Raw genomic sequence first — 19,605 nt, 5'->3', positions numbered from 1 at the left:
AAGATTTCACTAGATTACCATCATAAATTATTATATTGAGATCATGAAATTGTGATTGAAAATATGAGTAAGTGATCAATTGAATGTCATAAATTGTGAGATACTCGTGTATTGAGATATTGTATGTATTGAGTTGTGAGTTATGAACTGTACAATCACACAATTGTAAGACCACTTAAGGGCAACGAGTATTATGATGGGATCCACTGTGGGAACCCGACATTGAATCACTTTGAGGCGCGACGAGTTAAAATGATTTTGAAAACAATTGAGTAGTTGTGTATATTGCATAGTTCATAGGTAAAGTCTATGTGTGTATCATGTATATATTAATATTGTGTGATGTGTATATGATTTATGACGTGTGATAACATATTGCTTTGGAATTATACCATTGTGATTGAGATTGAGTGTATGTGATAAATTGAGTATGTATTGAATTGTAATATACATGTGTATTGAGATGTTGTGTGCATTGAGTTATTAGCTATGAATTATACAATCACACTACAATAAGACCCTTTAAGGGCGATGAGTTAATGCGTGACGAGTATTATGATGGGAACTACTGTGGGAACCTGACGATTTTAATCACAAGCGCAACAAAATAAAATTATTTTGAGAATAATTAAGGAGTCGTCTATTTTGTACAGTTCATAGATATACTCTGTGTGTTAAAATGTTTTCTGGGTTGGACCTGAATCAGGAGGGAGAGACCCTAACAAACTCTTCAAGTGTAGGGATTGGGGGTAAATACACTTGTTTGAATGTTTCTTGAAGCCTGTGCGAATCTCATATGATTAGAATGTTCTCGCAAAATAGAGTGACCCTGACTGGTCTCCCTATGATTTTACCTAGTGAGAGTGACCTAACTTACCAGTGTGTGGTCTATGTTGTCATATACTCCTAGGCGCTCGACGAGATTTTTCACTGACATGATACCACATTGCATATATGATTGAGTCCTAGTACATTTGTTGCATAATGCCTGTATATTGATTGATATTAATTGGTTGAGTGATATTGTGTTTGATTTTTGAGTACGTGAATGATGTGAAAATGCGTGAGACGTGTAGTGTTGAGATGTGATGTCATGCGATAAGTGGTGAAACGACGTGAATTGTGTTTAAGTAAGTTGTATTTCATTTATATGATATGTATATCTATGTTGTTTTATTTTTCTCTATTAGTTAAGAATGTGATAGCTCACTCCCTGTGTATTGTTTGTGTTTGGATCCTATAATAATATCGAACCTTGTGTTTGTGGGAGCAGATGGTTAGGTGTATAGCTATGGAGAACCCCATGCTAGAGGACGATGAAACACAATGTCTGATAGGATGTGACATTGAGACATGAACTTTTGTTTTAAATTACATGATGTTTTGAGCTAAAAATATATCTAATAAGTTTATTTGTAGTAGTGAAGTGAATACAAACTTTTTATTCACGTGAACTCTTTTATGTTTATTGAATAAAATCTCATTTTATGTAATTCCGTATTTTCATGTATTTTATTACATAAATATATATATCGAAGTAGAGGGTGTCAGAGACTTGGTTCACAATTTGATACATAGGCAAATAAAATTGATATTATATTCAAGTAAGGTGCTCTTAAAAATATGTCATGTTCAATTTGAGGTTAGTTTGTTATTTTAAAATAATATGAATGGTAGTTCATGTTTATAAAGTTCATGTAAAGTAAAACTGGATAAGTATTCAAATATAGCATTTAACAGCATAAGACATTACTATATATATAAAAAAAGGCATCACCTGAGAAACGACCAAAATGGCAGCCACCACCTCACTCTGATAATGTCATAACCATGAAAGAAAGTTAAGTTCATAATGAGAGCAAACAAGGAACGAAAAATTTTCATAACCATTCAATCAGATTCAACTCAAAGAATCATTTTAGCTTTGAAACTCTCATATCTTCTATTTCTCTTTTCTTCAATTCCAAATGCACAAGGCTACACTACTAGAGCTCATACATTCATTTATGCCGGTTGCTCTCAAGAAAATTACCAACCAAACACACCCTTTGAAACAAAACTTAATTCCTTTCTGTCTTCAGTTTCTGCCTCATCTTCTGACACTTCTTACAATAGCTTTGCCATTGGAAATGGAAGCTCATCACCACCAGAAGGGTTCATATATGGCTTATACCAATGCAGGGCTGATTTGAGGCCAAATAATTGCTCAAAATGTGTTAAAAATTGTGTTGACCAAATAGGCTTGGTTTGTCTCTTGGCACTTGGGGCATCTTTGCAACTTGAAGGCTGCTACATAAGAATATGAGCATGTTGATTTCCTTGGCAAGCCTGACACAAACCTTTGGTACAAGAGGTGCAGTAAAGCAGTGGCAAATAATGCCGAGTTCTTCCAGCGAAGAGATGATGTTCTTGCTGATTTGCAAGTAGCTAATGGATTTGGAGTCAGCACTTCAGGTTTTGTTGAAGGGTTTGCACTGTGTTTGATGGATTTGTCTGTGGCTGATTGTCCTTCTTGCCTTCAAGAAGCAGTGGAAAAGCTTAGGAGTATATGTGGATCAGCAGCATCAGCTGATTTGTTCTTGGCACAATGTTATGCTTGGTATTGGTAAGCTGGCTACTATGATGAAGCAGGTTCAATTTGATTTCTAATTCGTATTTTTTATTAGAATATAGCAATTGAAAAATTGAAGCATGTTCTTATCTAAAGGCACCAAATTCTACCTATGATTTATTTTTCATTTTAAAGTGTAGCAGCTTATTGGTTTATAGCTAATCAAATTACATTTAGATAAACTTATTTATAAATACTCATAGAAAAAGAAAATAAAAGAAAATAAAAAAATAAAATGAATCAGGTTTCTTTTATGAGCTAAAATCAGTTTATGCATCTCATCTTTTAGAGAAGTTAGAGGAAATAACTTCTATAAAAATTAAGTGCATAAGCTCATTAATTTTAACTTATATGAGAAGTTAAATTCATTTTATCTTCTTATTTTATCCTCTTATAAGTATTTATAGAGAATTTTATAAAAACATGAACTAAATATTCTTCACATTGAGCATTTGTTAGAGGAAAAATTGATAATAACCGAACTAATTCAATTCTTAGGGGAGTGGAGAAAAAGAAGGAATTTGAAATTACTTTGAGCTTTAAAATATGGTTGCAATTACTTAAAGAAACTTTGTGCCATTAACGACCACTTTGTTCAAAAGTGGAGTGAAATTGGAGTTGAAAAAGATGCAGGATACAGCTAGTACCTAACAAACTGTCAAATGCAACGGTCAACGTGTAATCTTTTTATGAACCGAATTGTTTACTTTTATGCTTTTATTGGAAAATGCACACTGCAATTCCCGTCTTCTTTTACTTTAATTTTATTACTTTAGGTTAAATCTCTGAATAAACACATTATTTTATTCTCTATCTTTGCTTATTAGAGTATCAGTTCACTAGAAAACCTCACATCATTACTGCCTTTTTTTTCTTCTTCCTTTTCTAGTGTCATAATTTGGCAAAAGCTAAATTTCAGTATGAAGGATAAGATAGTATGTTAGTATATACAAACAAAAAAAAGAAGATAAGATAGTATGGAATCCAATGACAATTTTTTGATCTCAGGCACTGTAAAGTTTCATATTCTTCCAGCAATTTCCTAAACTAATTAATGGTTTTGATCATTGAAATGCAGAATTTTCATTATATTGCCTTACAAATTAAAAAGGTTGTCTTCAAAATTTGATTATAAAGTGCAGAAAGCAATTGTTTTTTTTATGATTTTATCGAACATCACACATTGGTGTAGTTATGTCATGTGAGATTATAGCAGACTTATTAAATATCTTTGCAAATCTTCTTGCACAGTATAGTATACCAATAGTTCTGATAATTGCTTTTCGCGAATTAATTGTGTTTTTGTGCAGAATCTTCCGAAGACGATGACCAAGTGGGGAAATCGGTTGCCATTATTGTGGGAGTACTAGCAGGTCTAGCCATTCTTGTTGTCCTTCTCAATCTGCAAAAGATTATTAATAAATAAGATGATGTGATAAAGTGAACAAATATTTAATTCTTATTAGATGTGTGTCTAAAAATATATATTATAGTAGTATATAAATGAAACTCAATAATACAATGAATCCATTGATAAAATGATATGATGCTAATCATCAATACTTAATTCTTCTGAATAACATGCAGGTTAAGAAAATGTGGAGGTGGGGGTTACTCCCAAGTCACAACGCAAGAAGGGGGTGCGGGGGGTACTGTAATCATTTCAAAATGTCTGCAAATGTTTCTTTAAATTTTATGAAAGTGATGCTTCCACTTTTGTGCTATCATTATTACATTATGTTTTTCAAAGGTTATCTTCAGGCTTGTAAAATGGAACTCATATCCACCAACTTCAAAAAGACTGCCAAACACTTTAATAGTTTTTTTTCAATTACGTTTTATTTATCTGAGTTGGAACTTCATATCTTACTTGAGGAAACCAAATATAATTCTACTCAAACCAACAACAAGTTGGTGATATTATACTTTTTAAATCACATAATAATAATAAAAGAAATAAATGATACATTTTATTGGAATACAAGTATGTTAGTGAAGTTCTACATTAAATAAAAATAGAAAAATTAAGTAACGTATATAAGTGACCCATGAATTCAAAGCACAACATGGTAGTCATACGGGTTGAATATGATTGACATGTGTGGCTTTGGCGGGACACAGGCATCAAGGAAAAGTGTTGACAGTCTCGTACAGCTCCTATTAATGCTTTTGGTTTGGGCCAATAAATTCTGAAAAGTGTTATAATACTTTCGAAATTTTAATTTTGACGGTGTTAAGATTTTAACACTTTTCAAAAAGCAGTATTTTTTTAAAAGTTAAACTAAAAATACACGGGGATGTACGTTTAGCAAACAAGAAAGGTGTCCTTAGCAATTGTCAAATTCTATACTGTAGACTTTTTTTATGGGCTATAATATAGTTCCGGCCCTTCTGTGTCTGAAATCAAAGGTGGTCCCTATCCATTTTGTTCTTGTGTTCTGGTTCCTTATCAAGGGGGTGAAATCCCAATTTTGTTCCCATTTAAAATGTTTTCACCCTTCTCTCTTCACACCCTTCCCTTTCCCAACCTTCCCTTTTCCTTTCTCCACAAGCATTTTTTTATAGCTTTTGAACACATAAAGGAATCACGATTCCATTGTGTGCCTGGACAAAAAGAATATAATAGAATCATAATTTTGTTTAATTTTTAATCACAATAAAATCAAGATTTCGTTGTGTTAAGGGGATGTCAAAAAAATAATAATGGAATCTTGATTCCGTTATTATGTCTGAGGTTAAAAAAAATATACAACAAAATTGTTATTCTATTGTACATAATTCCGTTGTGCATTTAATGGGATCATAATTTCATGGGAATGATAATTTTGAAATAAAAAAAAAGGTCAACCCCTTACTAAGAGTCAAGAGCAATTCCAAATGGGCCAATAACAACTCCCAAATCTGAATAGTTAGCCCACTGTAAAACTCTAAATTTGTGCCAATAAGAAAAAAATAGGAAACTGGTAAGGGTCAAGAGCAATTCCAATGGACCAATAACAACTCCCAAATCTGAATAGTTAGCCCACTGTAAAACTCTAAATTTGTGCCAATAAGAAAAAAACAGGAAAGTTTTCAGAGATACAAACAAAGTCGTACGTGACTACGAGTCCATGACTTTTCTTTTTCTGTGGATTTGAAATTGTCAAGAATTAGAGTTTTCGAGTTATTATAGCTAAAAAGGAGATGTCATAGACTTTAAGAAAAGTTGAACTGAGTGCTACCAAGTACTGAAAGTCATACATGATTAGATAAGGTGTTTAATTATATAGAAAGTTGACTGTCACAATTTCTCTTAAAAAACTAATAAGATTAAGCTTGTCTTTATATTAACCCAAGTGAATTTTCCCCCCTAGCTAGCATGTACATTTAAGGGGTTCAAGACCCATTCCATCTTGATAACTTGTCCTAATAAAGTCCATTGACACAAGCTTGTCTTATAAAAATTAGGGTATATTTTAAGGTCGGATTTTAAGTCATCTGCAAACTCATCCAATACACAATATTTTAAAATTTATAATTATTAACAATTCTTTGAAGTTAATTAATACATTTTGCATTATGTACCCTCTTGGTTTGATAGCTGACCTTGAATTTTCATTCTAGCCTTATTTGCTTTTCATGTTCAAGGCTCTAGAGGACTATATGCATTCTCATTTAGGCCATCTATTATGAGCCACTAAAGTCATATCATACGCCTCGGTTATTAAGATTGGTTAATGGTTAAGTATTTATTGTTAATTGTCATGCAACGATAAAAAAAAGAAGAAGAAGAAGAAACACACAAATAGACCAATGAGAAAGGAATAACACACTTTTTTTCAATAAAACAACCATAAACCATCTTCAAATTAATTAATATATTATATTTAGATATTATTTATTTTTAAATTTAATTCTATTGTAAATATTGTCTTAACTTTAGTTTTATGTTTTTAAAATTTTATGATTTCACTATACATAATATTGAAATCGTAAATTTTTTTGTTAAATTATTAATAAGTTCACGACTTCATCATCATTATTTGGGACATAATTAAAATAAACATTTTCTTAGAAAAATAGTCTTGTCAGCGTATTGTATTGAATTTAGACGAGCATTTACAATTATAACTATTTCGTTAGTAACATAGTTTCGCTAATAATATATTCCATATATAAATTCATATAAAAAAATATATTCCACAAATAAGTTTCATTTGTTTATTTTATTTTTGATAAAACTAGTTTATAAGCATTGAAAGCTTATAAGTTAGTTTATAAGCTAAGTTTGAAAAGTTAAAATTAAAAATTGGTTGTAAGTTTTTAAGTTAGCTGATTTAATTAAAAGTATTTAGTAAGGCTAATAGATAATTTAATGAATAAATATTAAATGATATAAAATAACATATTTAACATTTATTTTTTTAATAACTTATCATCTTAAAAAGTAAGATAATATTTTTATAAAATTTTCTTAACACATTCATTTTTTTTATTTGTATAAGAAAATCTTGAATGTGTACTTGCTCACTTACATGGCTATGAACACATGATACAAATAAGATTTTTTTAACTATGATGGGTAACATTTAATCTCTTTCTATTTGGATTTCTAACTTTAAGAAATAGTGTAATGATCACAATTGACGAATTAATTATCCTGTGTATGTGTAAGAACATAAAATTAGATATGAAGATTTTTTGGACAACAAAAAAAAAGATAAAATAATTTTAAAATTAAATTAAAGGATAAAAAATTAAATAATTCAAGATAAAATAGTGAAGAAGAAAACTAATAACTTATAAACTAATTTTTCATAAGCTAATTCAAGTAGCTTATGAAAAAAAACTATTTAAAATAACTTAAGAAAAAATAAACTACTAAAATTAACTCATATAACAAATAAACTTATTTTAGTCTACATAACTTATAAGTTAGTAAAAGAATTTTATAAAAAACATAACCATATATACATATATATATATATATATATATATATATATATATATAATATTTTTTCAGCTGTGTAAATCATTTTGTATCTAAAAAATATCTGTAGATCATTAGATTAAGGATAAATTTATTATTTATTTAATCTCTTTTATATTTGTTTTTTTAATGTCATTTTTTAATCATAAAAATAAAAAATCAATAAAAAATAATTTATAACTCACACATCTTATTTAATCGAAATATCATTTATATTCTTACTATTTTGTGTTGATTAAATTATATTTATTAGGTTGTCGTTATTTTAGTTATTTCATGATATAATAAATACTAGAGGAACCCTAACAACTCACTCATCTTATTTAGTCAATTGAAATGTCATTTATATCCTTACTATTTTGTGTTGATTAAATTATATTTATTAGGTTGTTTTTATTTTAGTTATTTCATGATATAATGAATACTTAGAGGAACTCTAACAACTCACTCATCTTATTTAGTCAATTGAAATATAATTTATATCCTTACTATTTTGTGTTGATTAAATTACATTTATTAGGTTGTTGTTATTTTAGTTATTTCATGATATAATGAATACTCAGATGAACCCACCAATAATAACATACTATATTGCTACTGCTATGGTTGTACCCCTTTCATCATCATAGGGTATTCCTTTTGTTTATTTATATTATTCCTTTATATATTATTATTTTAAATTTTTTTACAGTCATATTTTTATTTTTAACATGTACAAGATATTACTGAGTATTTTTTCGCAAATATTATTTTTATGGTTTATTTTGTTGTATTATTTCTATTATCGTTTCTTTTCATAACAATTATTTTTTTTTATGAAAAATATATAAATTTTTTATAAATAATAAGTAAATTGTTATCTCGTGGAATAAGGAAAATTAAACTAGTACAATTATATATGTGGGGTCATATATCTTGAATGTTCTACAGAAAATACAATTCAGTGTCCCACTACATATATGCCTGCCCCTTCTCTCTTTTAAAAGTTCGCGTGACTTTCATGGTATCTAATTTTTGTGCTACAAATTTAAATATTTGTATTTCTTTATTTAGGATAAGTATTGATTCTAAAAAGTTTGCGTAGATCGACTATGACGACATTGACAAACTTTTCACCCTCAATTGGCCAATGATGTTGATAGACGGACTAACACGAAATTTCCAAGCCATTAGATATGATCCAAATTCCAACCTCACGTAAACCAAGTCAAGATAATGTAACTAATTTTATAAAATTTATAAAAACAATAATTTATTACTATTTACTAAATGGTGAGAATTAATTTGCCAATACAAAAACATTCTTAATTGGTGAGAATTAATTTACCAATACAAAAACTAAATGTTGATAACATTAAATACATGTACTAAAATTTACAATTTATTACAATCTTAATTGTTGATTTTTAATTAATAGTTATTAATTATATTTTACTTCATCTTTTAAATGTATTTTCTTTATTTTAAAATATAATTAAGTTATTAATTGTATTTTAAAAATTAATTTTATTAAAATTAAACCTATCAAATTTTAACATAACAACACTGAAATAAAACATAATTCCGTGGCCAAATATGAGAATCTTGCAGCCTAAATGGATTCAATATAGAGAAGACAGACAGATAAGAGTGACAAAAACCTTCCAATGAAACTTTGAGCTTTGATTCTATAGACAAATACAATTCCACCACCAATACCAATTCTTTAAATCAAGTAACAATATAAAAGTACACCAATCCAATTTTGCAGGCCATACCAACTTATTTTCCCTTGCCTTATTCACTAGTACGGCCAAAATATACATTTGTTGGGGGCAAATAATAATTTAACATGAATCAATACAAGAAAACTAATCACAAAGTGTACCAACTTCTAATGCAACAAGCAATATTCAAAGTCCTGAGGTGAAAGGGACCCCAGAGCTAGGTATCCAATTGCTACCAGCAATGAAGTTGCCAACAGTGAAAGGTGAGGCCTCAGAAGCACTAGTGAGAACATGGTAGCCCTTCCAAGTAACCCTATTGGCAGTGTTGGAACCTGGACCAGTGTTTGCATATTCAGCATAGTACAAAGTGTCTAGGGCAAAGTTACCATCCCATTCCATCCAACCAGCAGGGTTGATCAAGCTATCAAGATAGGTTTTCATGAACACTGTTCTTGAGTACTTTTGCCAGGGTCTTCCTAGGTATGACTTAACAGAACTAGGGTTGAAGCCTGAGGCACCTGTGACCTTGGAGTTGTGGATGATGATTCCTGTGTTTTGGTTAGGGTCAGTTCTGCCTTGAGCTGTGACTGTGATGGTTCTCTGTGGAGGGGTTCTTGCATAGATGTTGCAGTTTTGCAAGACTGCAGCAGCATTGCCAAAGATGAAATCCACTGTGCCATAAATGTCACATTCTCTGTAGAATTGCCTCTCTGAATGAACATATAGTGTGTCTTGGAAACCCTCAAAGCTGCATCTGTAAAATACTGAGAGATCTGAGCCAGAACGGAATGCCACTGCTTGGTGATTTGCTGCTCCTGCTGTGTTCCTGAATGTGATGTCTTGAGCAATGAATCCATCACCCACAGCAGCTGAAAAAAAAAAAAAGAATAATTGAATTAAACAACAATAATTTTTTGGAGTTTAATTGTTATATAGTTACTGTTTGTATAACTATATTCAACCAACCAAACACCGTAATAATATAATTCTTAAGATGATTATTATAAAATAAACAAATTTATTACATGGATATAATAATTCGTGATTCACAATTGAGTATAATGTATAATATCTTTTTACACTCCCAATTTATAGATTTTTTTTACAATTTTTTTTATAAAATCTCAACTATTCATAATATTGATTTGTATTAAAAAAACAAAGTTTTTTAATATTTATTTTCTGGCTTTAATATATTCATATATTCAACCCAATTGCAAATATCCCTATCCAAATGCCGTACTGTGCCAACTAATTTTTTCTACTTTTGAATTGTTCAATTTATTATCAATTAATAATGACATCATACTCTAGTCTAATCTAGCTTCAGTACTCGGAACTTTAGAATATATCAAGTTGGGTAGCATGCTTTGGATTAGGAATCAAAGGTGATGGATGCAATTTTTTAGAATAGTCCATCAAAGAAATATAAAATAATATAGAAGGCATTTATCTGTCCTTTTTGCATGCCTCACGTCTCCATTAGTTTTTTTACCACTGAAAGTCAAATTTCAATTGCTCCCCTGTTCGCATAACCTCAACAATTTAAGCTTGTTAACCTTAACTTACTCTCTAATACAGGTTTCGTGTGTGCCCCTTTAAATTTAAAGGCCACCAATTCAATTCATCCACGTAAATTAACCCTTGAACCAAAGCTGCGGCTAAAGAACGTTATATTTTCTTAATTCCAATAGGAAAACAGCACACAATTGTCTCTTTGACTTGCAACAGATTAAAATATTAATTTAGCCCCCCTTTTGTTACCCCATTCATGTATGATGAATTTCTTTCATCGAATGGACAACATTTAATTAACTTATTATTTGACAAAAACATTTAATTAATTAGCTAGAGACATGAAATTTTAACAATTTTTTTTTAACCGGGTAGCATCAGATATAATGTAAAAAAAATGTATGAAAGATTTTTACCACGAAAATAGAAGAAAATATATCTAAGATGATTCTAGCTTTATCAACTTAATGTGGGTCACGGTTGGGCTCCACGAACAACTCAATCACTAATCAAGACAATATGGAGCTTTTATTAAATTAAGGTGCCGTGGCAACGTCTAATTAATAATACAAATTGCTTTTTTTGTAACATAAATACAAATTTCTTTAATACATGTCCTCGAAGCAAAAAATAAAGATATAAATATATATTTGAATGAAATCATAATGGCATCGATCTGTTTATTTATTTATTTTTATTATTATTATTATTTAAATCTCCTTTTGTCTGTATCTACAAAAACTATTTAACTTGTCGACTATTTATGTTAAGTACACAACTATATTTAGAATCAATATAAAATGTATTTGGGTTCAACGTGTAGCTATGTTAAATATAGTGGTTATATCCTTCACTGACAAGTGTGCACTGAGTCGTGATTTTTTAGCTCTAAGTCTTAAAAAATAGTTTATTTTTCTCTTTCTTTTCCCTATCAAATAAAGAGGAATAGAATTAAAATGACGTGAACCAAATATTACTTCTATGAATTTATTGTTATTTGTTAAAGTCACTCACAAAAAATATAATATTAAGGGTTAGCTAGCTTCCCGGTGAGGGCAATCACCAATGAATTTGAGATTAAAAAAATAACAAATTTTAATTCAACTGTAAAAGAATTTAATTTTATATGTATTGACAACTTTTACATTGTCATTCGTATTGTTATGCATGATTATTTTTTAAACTATAATAATTACTTTAAAAATTATGTCTAAGATAATTTTTTATTGATTACATAATCAGTATAAAATTATATAAAAATTAAACTCATAGTAGCCTAAATAAAAATTATATCACATTTTTTATTGCTGTAAACTATTCCTACTAATCCTAAGCTTGAAAAGTAAAATAATATTTAAATAAAGGAAAGTGTTTCTTATACCCCAAATTTTTAATATTAATTAATTTTCATCGTTGTGTTTAATTTAACAATTAATTAACAAAGTGTATGATCTCGATTTATGAACAAGTAATATGTCATCGATCGATAAGTTAAAAGGCATTATTCAAATATTAAATAGATCTATATAAAACCATTAACTAAACCATCATTAATAGTGTACGTATATAATATTTGTTGAGTATGCAAATAAATTTAGAGTAAAAAATATGATCATATTATTTTGCTTACCAACAGTGGCTGAACGGAAGGTTGTGGTGCCTCCTCCAACGCTTTTGCTACCTGTGATTATGGTCTTTCCAATACCATCTCCAACCAACATTATATTATTTGCTTTCACCTCAACTTGCTCATTGTACACCCCACCCTTCACATATATCACATACCTTCCACTACTACTTGGAGCAGCATCAACAGCAGCTTTCACTGTTGTGTATTTTCCAGAACCATCTTTTGCAACCACTACATTAGCCTTAGAAGCAGCTGAAGAAGATTGCAACAATTTTCTATCACCAGGCTTCACCCATGTTGGAAACCCTTCTTTGTAACTTGGTGGTTTGTATTGGTAAGGACCTTTGTTGAGAGAGAGGGTGTTGCTTAGTAACTTTGTGACATTATTGGACATCAAGGGTAGGACATAGTCAGGGACACCTAGCTCATAGAATCCGTTTTTGCATGTTTCAAGGTTTGTGAGGGCTGTGCTGAGCCATGTTTGTGTGTCGGTTTGGGTGCACTTGGTGTAAGGGGCAATGGTTTTGTTGAGTTTTTGGATGGTGTACTCATAGAGTTCAAGGCAATCTGCCCATGCAGATTTTTCATGAACATTGCGGCACTTAGGGCCAAGGGCATGGGTGTTAAATTCACTCCTTTGTGCTCTCTCTAGGGCTAGCTGAAGGGAAACTTTGAGGAAATCGGATTTGCTTTTGATGGGTTGGTTGAAGGCATGGTTGGTCAAGTAGTACTCACATGGTTGAGGGTAAGGGGTTTGGCTACACCATGATTGAATATCTTTGAATGAGTAAGAGGAAGCAATGGAGGAGAATAGAAAGGGAGCAAGTAGAAGGGTTATTAGCAAACAAAATAATGGTGCCATAGTGAGGGCTAGCCTATGGCCAAAAGTGTTTTTTTTTGGGGGGGTTTAGAATTATGGGAGGGTGGAGAGAAAGTACTGTAGAGGTTTATTTGAAGTTTGGTTTGAGGATGGGTGTGGGTTCATGTCCTAAACTTGGTCCCTTTAAATAGAGGGAGGGAAAGGGGTGGTTTGAAGGACAATTGTGGTGTTAAGTTGTAAACTAGGGACTGCTCACCATGTCTTACTTTTCCCAAATCACTTTTTGGATTGGATTTGCTCTATATTTTCATGCACGTTTGTTAGTTCATTTGTGTAACCACTTTTGCAATTTATTAATACATCATAATATTTAAGTGGGTTCCTATTAAAAAAATAATTAAGTGGGTAGCAATATTTTGGAAAAAACTGGGAAAGAAATGAATAAATTAAGGATAATATATCTATCTAACTTTGACCTTACCAATATGCTGACTTGTCCCAACGGCGGCAATAATGATCCAATAGAACGCATTATAGTTATATTTAGTATGTTTATTTTTTGCACAATCATCAATCTGCATACATTATTCATATTTTATATCTTATGCTACGTCAATAATTTCTTACTAGTTGAGCTTTATTAGTTTCTAGCTTACTAGCTAGATGAATAAGCTTGCCAATTGTTTGTTAAAATTGTTCTGTTCTGGCCACAGGTAGGCAAACTGTTTTTGATTTGTACTTTGTCAACGAGAATTGGCCTGCGGATTGCAGCCTGGTACATATATACCACAAACAAATTCATAATAATAATAATAATAATAATAATAATAATAATAATAATAATAAAAAATGAACTGGTATGCACTAATTAATGATGGAGTACAAGTCTTGGGCTTATTTGAAAGATAGCCATATTGACATGAAACTTTCAAAATATTTACTTTCAAAAGACAGTACTTGTAAAATAGGAGGACATTGACCCTTTGGTTTCAGCAATTCTACCATTTGTATTTCTCTTGGTTACGGATGACATATGTGATACGTCTAAATTGACAGGAAAATACAGTATCAAGGAGATTTTTCTTACTAGCTAATTTCCTGATAAACGATGAATTGTTTGGCAGCATTAATTTTCTCAGTGGTTGACTTTGGGATAGTGATGATGTATAGGTCTGATTCTAACAAAATATAAACATTTTGAGGAATTATATATATATATATATATATATGTACGTGTGTGTGTTTCATGTGTTTGTACACAAGTTAGTTTTTGATAAACAAAATCAAAATTATATTGATTAATATTCCATACAAGAATATATATTGGGAAAAAAAAGTTAATTACTATGATTGAATGTAATTATAAGCTGTAAAAATGTAATTATAAAAAAATAGGCGTTCACAATATTTTGTAAGAAAAATAAAATGTAATTAATTACTGTTGAAATTCCTCTCCTTGAGGAGAATGCTTGAAGTTCTATGCTTGGAGGGACTTAAATTTAGACAAATACACCACCAAATTAAATATCAACATTTTTACATGTTGTCTATGCCTATGCTTATAGGGGGGGGGGGGGGGATTAGCTTTAATAGTGCTTTAAAAGCACTGTTTAAAGACCCAATTAAATATCACTTTTTTAGTACAAGTATTGTGTTAGAGTCCCTTTAGACAATAGTTGGAAACTTTGTTGAAGCTTAAATCAAATAAAAAAGAGGGCACAAGCAACTTCATAAAAAAAATGAAAAATAGTTACAAGTTTGGCAACTAAAGTGTACCATGGGTTGTCCTTGGTAACTATTATGGGCATGACAAATTTTATGAAGTTAGTTATAAAAGTCAAATTCAACCATGAACAGCCATGATAAACATCATGGCCATGGCATGGGGGTACAACAAAAAAAATTAGAGAGTTGCATTTTTTTATGTTGTTTGAGTATGTTTTGACCCTAATTTGTACTTGAACTTTAAATAGACATTCTAGGGTACAAAATATTAGATAAATAGTCTCAGATATCTTAAGAATGAGAGGTTGAATTAAGATATTATAAACTATTTCTCCAATTAAAATTTTATTCTTCTTTAAAGATAATATCAATGTTCCCTTATTATGAATTACTATAATTCAATTGAAAATAAACTTCCTTAATGCAAAAGATAAATAAGAATAAATAAAGGAGTTTAAGGGAAGAGAAAATGCAAACTCAATTTTATACTGGTTTGGCCACACACTACTGCAAAGGGGTAAATTTACGACACTAAAACAAGGACGGTTTTTAAAAACCGCCTTGGTAAAAAATGCAGCAACCTTTCAACGCCGGTTTTCTAAAAACCGCCTTGAAAACAGCCTTTCAAATACGGTTTTTAAGAACCGTCCTTATCTTTAGATATTTTCTCTCATCTGAAAACGCGAATCGCAACTCAGCGGACACGTGGCACCTTCTCATAAGCTCAGTGCTTATATTCCTCTTTCGTCTTTCCAACTTCAAACTTCGAATTCTAACCCCATTCCAAACCTTTCCCTCAGCAATGGAATCCACCAAACTCCCGCGTCAATCTTCATTTCTTTAGACAGAGAGAGAAAGAGCGTGCGGTGTCGGAATCATGTTCTCCGATTGCACCGATGGTTCGGTTTATGGTCGTCGGAGAATCGCCGATCTCGTTGAGAGTTTCGAATCGCACCGGTGACCGGAGAAGATGGTGAATTCCATGGTGGAACGTGCCACGAGCGACATGCTCATAGGGCCTGATTGGGCCATGAACATCGAGATCTGCGACATGCTCAATCATGACCCTTGGTGCGTTTTCCTTTTTTGCACTCTTTCATCCAAAGTGCACCGTTTTTCTCTAATCCCCCAAATGCGAATCATCTTTTTTTGTTTGTTTTTTTTATCATTTTTCCTCAAGCTGAAAATGCATAGTCCGTCTCAGAGACTCATAGGAGCCGAACAAATCGTCGCTCAGAGAGGAAAATTGTGTGTCGTTTCGCCTTCTTCTGGGATCTCCGTCGTCGATGTGGCGACAGTGCCGCCACGGATTTTGCCGATTTGGCTGCCGGAAGAGTTCGAGCCAGTGGTCGTTCACATCTTAAACATCTTTGCTCTATTTTGAATAGCATTTAGATAAGGAGATATGAAAATAAATCTTCGCAAGTTTGCATGATTTACTCCCTTCTATCTATTCGATGAAATGTCCCTGTGTTTCACTTTTATCTCGTTGTTATGTTTTTTTATTTCTCCGCCATCTTTTTTCATTCCTATGTTTTTGCTCTTATTTGTGTGTGTGTATTTTGATTGATCGGTGGGTGTGTATTTTTGCAGGGGTGATATCTGGAGCTCTTTTGTATATAAGGGATGAATTCCTAGCTGTAGATAGAAAGACTTGGCTTCACGTTACAAGTCTCGTATCTCTGTTTTTTTTCTAGATATTGATCACATGCATGTTTCTGTTAAATATTTTAATTGTTATGAAATCATATGGATATTAGTTTCGGTTTTATTTTATTTGATTGAATTTGATGAACCTGCAGGTTGTAGCCTCTGTGTACGTAAATAACATTCACATAACAATTTTGCCTATTTTTTTTATCACTTTGTAGTCTGTAGTTATTGGTTAATGTTCATATATATTGATTCCCTGGTCACTCATTTATATGATCCTTCTACCTTGAGAAAAATAAAGAATCTTTTGTTTAAACTAGTGCTAGATGGACTGAGGTGATTCATTTTAACGATATATATGTGAATTCTTATACTTATCTATGTAGTATTCTTTTGATTATCTTTTACTCATATAATACTTCCAAGAATTCCATCAAAGCTAAATCTTTCAAGGTAATTTAAGGTATTTAAATCTGTGATTGCAGTTCATTGGAATTTTTCAAGAAACAATTGTGCAAGAACTGGTTGGGGAGCTGGTAAGTACACATTGATTTTGAATGCTGATGACAAATTGTAATGTTTTATAATTAGGGAACTAAAAACAAGGTTAACAGAACGAGTATTGTTTGTAACTTTCCAATCTTGTGATGTTAAACTTTGAAACACACCACTTAAGATTAAGGCAGTTACTTGTTAGTGACTTAGTGTACTGTCCTTTGTGCATCAGTACCATAAGTTTCCACAAGTTTTTTATGCTTCTTTACCAGCACCGGGCCTGTGTTTTTAGGCAATTATGAATATGCTTTCCTGTGTCTAGCTGTCATCAGAAGTTTACCTCTTATTCTAAAAATAGTCCAAGGCATGGATTCACTAAGCTGCTTATTTTGTAAATTCACATAATTGAGACCATGTTTTCATATGCTTGGACTCAACAGAATTGAACGGGTACTTCCAGTTGGAACTTCCTTGACTGTTGTTGGTGAGGTAATGTAATTAATTTCAAGAATATGCCCAGTTACTTTCTCAATAGTGTTGTATTCTACTGAATTTCATTATAATTAGCAGTGTTGCAGAGTATATATAGGTAATGTTACAAGATATAACAAGAGTAATTTTAGATTATTGGAAAAGCTTCTTGTAGATTTGATTATTTGGTACATTTGAAGTGAGATGAACTCTACATTACAAATTATCTAACTCTGGTCATAGTCATTGTATGTAGTTGTTTTTAGGCAAGGTTGTCGTATCTTGTCAAATTCATGTTATATTATAAGAAAGTGATTCTTAGATACTTGTATTAGTATGACCATACCAGATTTGCTAATCTAGTTTAATTCATAGTTACGTATTTGGTTATTTATTTTTGGCATTTTGCTCCTGTAACTTAGTTTTGCTTTTTTCTCTTTGTTTTCCAGCTCAGATGAACATTCATGGAAGAAATCCAGAGATTTGCTTGAGAAGGTTGGTAGACAAGGAGATCTAACTGGTTATAGAGTTTCTTGTCTCCAAAAAAAAGTTAAAAGGTTTGGTCATTTTACGTGTAATAAATAGGTTTGAAGATGCTTTTTCAAGTTTTGTAATTAGTTTTATAATCTAAACTTTTGTTATTTAATTATATTGTGCTTGTGATGTTTTTTTTTTAATTCTTATTTTGTAGTTTTTATTAGTATTTTTTTTATCATTAGTTAGATTTTCAATATTTTATTTGGTTGTTTAGGTAAAATAAGCATGATTCAATGCCACAATACTGAATTTTGTACACGACTGTGGAATGGGGAAACCCCTGAAGTTGTACCGTCACATGCAAAGTAAGCTCCACTAATTTTATCGTGGTGCATTAATTATTCTTCTGATTTTAGAAATGCAAAAAGGTCTTTAAATGGTTAATTGGTGACTCAGTCCATTTCTATTAAATGCAAAAAGGTCTTTAAAAATGTGACACTCCAATATATTATTGATTTTTATGTTCCTTTACATGTGAAAAATAATTAAATTAAGGTTTTTTTTTTGTTTTGCAAGGAGTTCCATACACTATCTATTGGAAAAATGAGAGTGCTTTTTACAGGAAATTCTAGTGCTTGGGAAGCCAACAAATTTTACCAGTGATAGTGTGGGGTAAATCACTAATCTTTAATTAGATTTTGATCACTTTCTTTGTATGTTTTGGTTTTTTAATTTTATTTTTACGGATTTCTGTTGTATGCATAGTGTGGGAAACATAGAAAATATTTTTTAATTATGATGATGGTATAAGGCATTGATTTCGTAAATATAACTTCCAGCACACTTTTAGTTTTTGCATAATTATGTAAATATTATGCGTAATTTTCATAAATAATAATAAAATTAAAATATCACCTTATTTTTATTTTATTTTTTACAAAAATATTTTAACCCGTGAAATAAAATATTAAAAATAATATCATTTTATAATTCTTCATGTGACAAAAAAAAACTGAATCCTTAATTAAATTTATCTTCTCCTGTAGAACCCGCAATATAAATATAGCAGTCAGGCACATATGATGGAACTCAAATGCTGGTGAAAGCATAAGAAATTATGTAGGAGTTTGTCGGATAACTTTTATCTTAAAGATCCTCAACCTCAAACAGGTGTCTAATTTGCCTACTATAAAGCACATATATTTTATTATTTTGGTATTGGTAAAAGATTCATCGTGTCCTTAAAATAAAACTTTTGAATTCAAATGAGATCTAATTAGTAATTACCTTATATATATATATATATATATATATATATATATATATATATATATATATATATATATATATATTGACCAATTAACAATCTGCCACTTTTAACCATGATCATTATTTATATATATACGTTCAATAGTTTTGGGCACTGTGAGTAACCAATTATAATTATAATTATATATGAAACCCTCAACTTAATTAATACAATATAACTATATTAATTATATTATATTAATTTTTTTCATATGCTAGAAAAAT

The 19,605-nt window shown here is 30.7% G+C and overlaps 2 protein-coding genes, 1 long non-coding RNA gene and 1 pseudogene across 11 annotated transcripts; 3 read left to right on the top strand and 1 right to left on the bottom strand.

Annotated features, from left to right (window-relative positions):
• Positions 1 to 1,795: 1,795 nt before the first annotated feature.
• On the top strand, positions 1,796 to 4,400 carry LOC100795480 (plasmodesmata-located protein 8-like; annotated as a pseudogene).
• Positions 4,401 to 9,263: 4,863 nt separating this feature from the next.
• LOC100794948 (pectinesterase 2) lies at positions 9,264 to 13,573 on the bottom strand. The gene is made up of 2 exons (XM_006576364.3): positions 12,432 to 13,573; positions 9,264 to 10,155 (listed from the first exon to the last, which is right to left on the bottom strand). The coding sequence occupies exons 1-2, from the start codon at positions 13,291 to 13,293 to the stop codon at positions 9,473 to 9,475; spliced, it is 1,545 nt and encodes a 514-aa protein (XP_006576427.2). The 5' UTR covers positions 13,294 to 13,573; the 3' UTR covers positions 9,264 to 9,472.
• Positions 13,574 to 15,637: 2,064 nt separating this feature from the next.
• Positions 15,638 to 18,136, top strand: LOC106798029 (uncharacterized). 9 transcript variants are annotated; one of them, XM_014773464.3, is made up of 6 exons: positions 15,638 to 16,047; positions 16,181 to 16,324; positions 16,570 to 16,647; positions 17,115 to 17,165; positions 17,565 to 17,613; positions 18,050 to 18,136. In XM_014773464.3, exons 1-5 carry the CDS (start codon positions 16,038 to 16,040, stop codon positions 17,597 to 17,599), a joined length of 318 nt encoding a protein of 105 aa, XP_014628950.1. In that variant the 5' UTR covers positions 15,638 to 16,037; the 3' UTR covers positions 17,600 to 17,613; positions 18,050 to 18,136. The 9 variants fall into 9 exon arrangements, 3 of the variants coding, with proteins under 3 accessions (XP_014628950.1, XP_014628949.1, XP_040870410.1); XM_014773463.3 differs by having other exon boundaries at positions 15,640 to 16,047; positions 18,045 to 18,136; XR_001387373.3 differs by lacking the exon at positions 16,181 to 16,324 and having other exon boundaries at positions 15,641 to 16,047; positions 18,045 to 18,136.
• A 509-nt stretch (positions 18,137 to 18,645) lies between these two features.
• Positions 18,646 to 19,207, top strand: LOC106798285 (uncharacterized). The gene is made up of 2 exons (XR_001387660.2): positions 18,646 to 18,744; positions 19,119 to 19,207. It is a non-coding gene; the product is annotated as an uncharacterized lncRNA (long non-coding RNA).
• The last annotated feature ends 398 nt before the right edge of the window (positions 19,208 to 19,605 follow it).

Source organism: Glycine max, chromosome 3, assembly GCF_000004515.6.
Source record: "Glycine max cultivar Williams 82 chromosome 3, Glycine_max_v4.0, whole genome shotgun sequence".
Classification (NCBI taxonomy): domain Eukaryota; kingdom Viridiplantae; phylum Streptophyta; class Magnoliopsida; order Fabales; family Fabaceae; genus Glycine; species Glycine max.
This window is presented reverse-complemented; position numbering and strand designations above follow the sequence as displayed.

Bases quoted from the DNA above. Each gene is read 5' to 3' on its own strand.
- LOC100794948 (XM_006576364.3), bottom strand. From the start codon at position 13,293: ATGGCACCATTATTTTGTTTGCTAATAACCCTTCTACTTGCTCCCTTT. The intron at 10,156-12,431 runs GTAAGCAAAATA...TTTTTTTTTCAG, and splicing joins CTTCCGTTCAGCCACTGTTG to CTGCTGTGGGTGATGGATTC.
- LOC106798029 (XM_014773464.3), top strand. The intron at 16,325-16,569 runs GTCGTTCACATC...GTATTTTTGCAG, and splicing joins CGGAAGAGTTCGAGCCAGTG to GGGTGATATCTGGAGCTCTT. The intron at 16,648-17,114 runs GTCTCGTATCTC...CTGTGATTGCAG, and splicing joins GACTTGGCTTCACGTTACAA to TTCATTGGAATTTTTCAAGA.